Source organism: Coenobita brevimanus, chromosome 96 (assembly GCF_032717465.1).
Source record: "Coenobita brevimanus isolate Jiangsu-jjx chromosome 96, ASM3271746v2, whole genome shotgun sequence".
NCBI lineage: Eukaryota > Metazoa > Arthropoda > Malacostraca > Decapoda > Coenobitidae > Coenobita > Coenobita brevimanus.
In genome coordinates, this window is record NC_137049.1 from 2,498,280 (window position 1) to 2,504,346 (window position 6,067).

At 41.9% G+C, this 6,067-nt stretch overlaps 1 protein-coding gene across 1 annotated transcript; it reads left to right on the forward strand.

Annotated features, from left to right (window-relative positions):
- LOC145413545 (uncharacterized) lies at nucleotides 1-1,446 on the forward strand. The gene has a single exon (XM_080283241.1). It carries the CDS (start codon nucleotides 1-3, stop codon nucleotides 1,444-1,446), a length of 1,446 nt encoding a protein of 481 aa, XP_080139367.1.
- Nucleotides 1,447-6,067: the final 4,621 nt, after the last annotated feature.

Here is a 6,067-nt window from a genome sequence, read left to right on the forward strand (position 1 = left end):
ATGAAGATGGACGCTAAGAACGGGGGCAAGTACGCCTTGAGGACAAAATCAATCATAAGGAGAATAGAGTCGGAAAAAAACAGAGCCAAAGCACGTTGTGGAGAGCCCAAGGAGAAGCAGAAGCCCCCACCATTGAGCAAATACCGGCGCAAGACAGCTAACGCCCGAGAAAGAAACAGAATGAAGGAGATTAACGATGCTTTCATCATGCTGCAGAAAGCCATTCCGGACCTCTCTGGGGCTGACGCGGAGAAGCTGACGAAGATCACGGTCCTGAGGCTGGCTGTTAATTATATAAATGCTCTCGCCGGAGTGCTGAGGGATGACCGCTGCTTTGGAGCCATGGATATAGAGGACGTGAGGGAACTTTGGTGCCTGGAGAACGCACACATAGCCAAACCAGAACAATATGTCAGAAATGTCATAAGAACTAACAAAGGGCAGGTCAGTAGTGCAAATAAAAGTAATAAATGTTGTGTAAATATCAAGACTTCTAACAAGGTCGTTAAGCAGAGAAAGTGTCCCTCTACCTCCGTCACAAAAGCCAATTATATCAAAAATAAGAACACAGTAGGTGGAAAGCTGGTGACGACTACCAAACGACCCAGCAAGTCCAAAAGCAAGACGAAAGTGTGCAGGACAGCCAGCATAGCCACAAGTAATGGGGCTTACATCACTCTCAAAAACGTGGCCCTACAGACTCCACCAGACAGACTTGGCAGACATGCAGACAACAAACCGCTGATGTTGTCCATGACGGTGAAGCGGCCACGGATAGAGAGCGGCTACCTGGGGCCCCGGGAGGCCAAGCTACCCCGCCTGGAGCCCAATTCTCTGCCCTTAAGCACGGCACCACAGCCCCACCAGCCCCTCCTGGCCCTCACCCCCTGTGGCCCACCTTCCATCCCAGATCACAGCACACCCGAGCCCCTGATGGGAGCCACACCCTTCACGCCACGTCAGATACAAACTACACCCTGCACATCTCTCCCTCAAAGCACTCCCACCGACGTGCTTCACACTACAAGCATCCTACAGGACCTGGACATTCCCCTGTTGAGGACTGACGAGTTGTTGGAGTTCCCAAAAAGTATTCGACATTTTAGTGATTCCTTGTGCTGCGACTCTGCCTTCCTGAGCGAGGGGTCGGCGCCCCCCAGTCCCCTCTCTGGCCCCACCTCCACAATAGCCATTTCAGTTCCTGTAGGTGACAATTCTCCAGGCTTTTCAATGGCCTCCAGTGACTTTTCTGTGTGTGGGTCGGTGTCAGACTGTGATAGCGTTCTAACGACGGCTGTGGAGCTAGAAAGCCTGCTAGGGGATGAGCCTTTCAAGGAGGAACTCGACCATCTTGCCTCAGCCTTTGCTGATGTGGACGACACACTCAACCTCTTCCTCGGACATCCCACCGCAAGCTTCATTTACACGAATTCTGATGACTGCTAGCACTTCATATAAGCGGATACTGGTGACTGCTTGCACTTCATATACACAGATACTGACTGCTAGCACTTCATATACGAGGATACCGACTGCTAGCACTTCACATACGAGGATACTGATGGCTGCTAGCACTTCACATGTACCAATACTGATGACTGCTGGCACCTCAGATACACAGATACTGACAACGTTAGCAGTTTGTTCTCTGTGCTGTAAGGCTTGAATTTACGAAGAAGTTTACGATAAGTTCCCTGTCGTAACGAACACTTGTTTTTGGAGGAAGGACAAAGATAAATGACAATAGAAACCCCCCATGTCTTATGTTCTTCCTGTAATGCCAAATCTCTGTTATGATAAATTCTCTTTGGCTGGAAAACCTTTGTATTTATACGAAGGACGAGAGAGGGAACCAATCTTCTCAGGTCCCTTTGTCTCCCTGCAAAAAGAGATTAGGTACAAGATGTAAATTATTGTAAGTAATTTTGTGAATCTCTGCCCTGGACTGTCTTACGCTTGAGTTGGCCTAGGACAGAATAATGCTTGTATTCTTGTGGCTTTGAGAGACTGCCAAACACGTTCTAGTAATGTACAGGATCGCCCGTAAATACCAATCCACTTGAAACTCGGTGTATCTTCTGTGTCGTAGGGATGACTCAGTCTGTTGGTCTGGACGTGGGTGAGACTAAGCTTCGTATTCTCGCCGGGTAAGGAGACTCCCTAAGATCTCTTTCTTAACGATTTATTTTCTAAACTATTCAGTAATATCCCCTGGTTTGCTTCTTATGTTTTTTTAATATCGACATAGACATGCATGAATAAAACACAAAAATATAGTACCGGAGCAGAATCAGAAATAAATCGGTGAGAAAGAGGTGTTACTAAGCTTCCTAACTCGACGAGAATAGCCCAAGGATAGGAGATGAAGGGAAGACACTGATAACCCTGAAAGCCGTCCCTGCAACACAAGAAATCACCCGGAGGAGTGAAAGTGAAGGTAATAAACGGATCATCCTTTACTTTGCACATAACACCATGATACCTATACCTCTTTAAGCATCAACATATTTTTTCATGAACAGTTTAAGAGAACATGATCGTGCCATATAGTGTATAAGGTTATAGCGTGCCATAATGAAGAAAATATATATAAGTTAAGAAATATGTGCTTGGCGGCCTAATGAGTGTCCACAAAGTAACGAGCATTCAGAGGAAATGTATTGTGTGTCGGAGTATGCATGACAGAATAACGGGCATGATTCCATTGATATAATACTCGCATTTGTGAGGTCCATGATGCAGGTCTATTGTAGGAATGATGATGATGATGATATGAAACGATTATAGTTGCACCGTCTTGGTCATAGGCTTGTTTATATGAATGTGTATGACAGAGAACGGGCATAACACGATTTTCATACGCGTTTGTATCGCCTATAGGATCTTTCTATAAGTGTTGAGTGTTGGAGTGATACAGATGATTTATTGTGATGGAAAATGATTTGAGCAATTTACAGAGTGTATGCGTGTGGTTGACAGTAAATGACATGGATAGGCATATATGTATTGTATTTTGACACGGAAAGGAATATAAGTGTTGTATTTTGACATGGCTAGGCATATATGTTTTGTATCTCCGGTGTAGTCTCTGTGAAGGTTGAAGAAGCGAAAATTTTGGAAAGCTACTAATACAGTATACAAAATTATAAAATGTAATATATGAGTGTGTTAAATTAATAAAAATGAACATGTACAGTATAATATGCATCTGTATGGCTGAGAAGGAGCATGCCTTGATTTATATACGAGTTTGTAGTACCTAAAAGACTTGTAATGAAGTTCTGGGTGACGGAATGGTGAGAATTATGATGATGACAACGAAAGACTACATGTGTGCAGTCACGGGCAAAAAGATCGTCCCACTTACAAACGATAAACAACGAGTGAGTGAACAGTGAAATCTGAAACCCAGGAATGTGATCTTCAGTACCCACAAGCTTTCCAGAACATTTTATAAGCATTTCATAATTGATCACTTGCGAGTCCGGGGATACAGGGCAGCTAAAAATATCCTGAACTATAATTTTCTCGATACAGCACAAACTGAGTTTATAACGGAAAAGTATCGCGAAAAAATAACTTTGGCATAACATGAAGAATTGGTTGAACAATGTTATGCTTCCATTTTGCCTTACGGTACAATATTGAAGATTGTCCATCTCTTCACAGTGCTTGAGATATTGCTTATTATCATTATTTTAACGACTAAATTGAAGCATTGTTCAGCAAGTACATGATAATTATGTCAAAACGATTTTCACACGATATTTCTTTTTTTTTAAAGGCAATATACGCTGATATTACGAAAATTATCAATGTCTATATTTTGAACTTCCTTGCAGCCCAAAGCTCTCAAGTCGCCAAGTGTTCGAGTAAAAGGTGTATCAGTATTTTTGCCTGCGACTGTACAACACCACAAGTTTATATAACATCCTTGATTATGTAATGCCTATGCGGTATATAATGAATTCTACATATCAATCCCCCCTTATTGTTTTCATCTATTCTGTACATAGAAAATGATTGCTTACCCACGCCCCCGCTTGTGTTGTATAATGTAAATAAACAGTTTCTTATAAATAAGGTATACTGTGTATGATATTCAAACCTGCTCGTTCACATGGAGAGATAAATGGATGGATAGACAGACAGATATATAAAAGGATATGTGGATGAACAGAGAGACAGGCAGACATAACTAGATAAAGTGATTAAACAGGTACACAGGTAGACAGATAGCTAGACACTGATAGACTGATAGATAGATGGATGGATGGTTGGATGAATAAACAGACATAAAGATAGAAAAACAGACCGATATTGACAGAGATAGTGAGGTAAGCAGACAGATAGACAGATAAGCAAAGGGAAAAGAGACAGACAGATACATATACTGTAGATATAAATATAGAACTTTTACTTATGGGGTACAGCCATGAAGTATATGGCAAAGATGATATGTGAATGACTGTGTGAACCAGTTTCTACCATTCTAAATGTGCTTTCCTTCTCCTTTTCCCTTTCCTCCTCCTCCTTCTCTTCCTCCTTGTTCATCTTATCTCCTTCCTTTCTTCTCCTTCTTCTTCTTTTATTCGACTTCTGTTTCGGATCCTACATCACTCTATCTCTTGAGTGGAATTGGGTTTGGGTGTTGTTGATGATGATGATGATGATGACAAAGATGAGGACGATAACGTTTGTTTGGATGATGATGATGATTATGATGACGACGAAGCTGAGGTTGATAACGACGATGATGAAGAACCAACATGAACATCTGTGAGCCACCTTTCAGTTGCAAAAATCTGTGGTGCGAATAAGGAACAAAACAAAAGCCTATTCTTGCCCCATCCTAACCATAAAGACAAGAGATGGACAGAGTATTTACGAAGAATGGAAAGGGAAATATCTTTTAACAAGCACTAGGAGAGACCTGATATAAACTGAACTTTTTTATCTGTTCGAAATAGGACATAGGATTCATAGTTCGTTCCCTAAGGCCCACCAGTCCTCCTAGGTACAATTCACCTCCAACTGTCACCACTTGGGCGCTAACATTCACCGTCCATCTTGAATACATGCTAGGGCTGTCTCATACGCGACTAGTTTTCTGGTATAAACAGGGATGTTTTTACATTTCAGTGGGTTTAATAATAGATCAGTAATGTCTGCTTTTAACGAAATTCAAATTCTGAAACTATTCCCCTCACAGCCGAGATTTGAGCCTGCTTCCACTGAAACAGCAGACAGCCCCTCAACCACATTTGGCCACATAATATTCGATGGCAATGTTCCTAAGATCTTTACTATTGTCACTGTAACTTGATCTAAAACTGCCATCTCTCAGTCTTGAATGCTGAGTTGTAGCAAAAGATTAACTCTAGAATATAATGCTAGTCACGAGGAAAGTATAGGACGTAGGGCCACAACACTGCCTTGTCTTGCCACTGAACTACGTTAAATAAGCTGCAAAAAGACGAAAATCTGGGCCAAGTTACTGTAAAAAAACAAAATACTATATTGTAAAAGAAGACTGGGTGAAACAGGAAAAATAAAAAGCGAAAATCATCGGGGAAAAATAATTAGGCTTAAGAGGGGCGAAGTCAATTAGCCTAATAATACCTAATTATACTTATCTTAATCTTCCTTCATTAATCTCATCATATCATCTCACGAACCTAACCTAACAGCAAATTCCAGCCTCACTTAGTCTTATATTAATTTAGCTTAATTCCTTCTAACCTCACCTACCTATTTAATTCAGACTAACCTAACACACACACACACACACACACACACACACACACACACACACACACACACACACACACACACACACACACACACAGACAGAGACAGACAGACAGGCAGCGACAGCCAGACTGGGACAGAGACAGACAGATATACAGAAACAGACGATCAAAGGAAAGAGGCAGTAAGACAGACAGACAAAGAACAGACAGACAGGGCCAAGAAAGACTGACAGGCAAGACAGACAGACAGTAGAAGACAGAGGGACAGGAAAGAGACGGACGGGCAAACAAGACACACATAGAGTCAGAAAGAT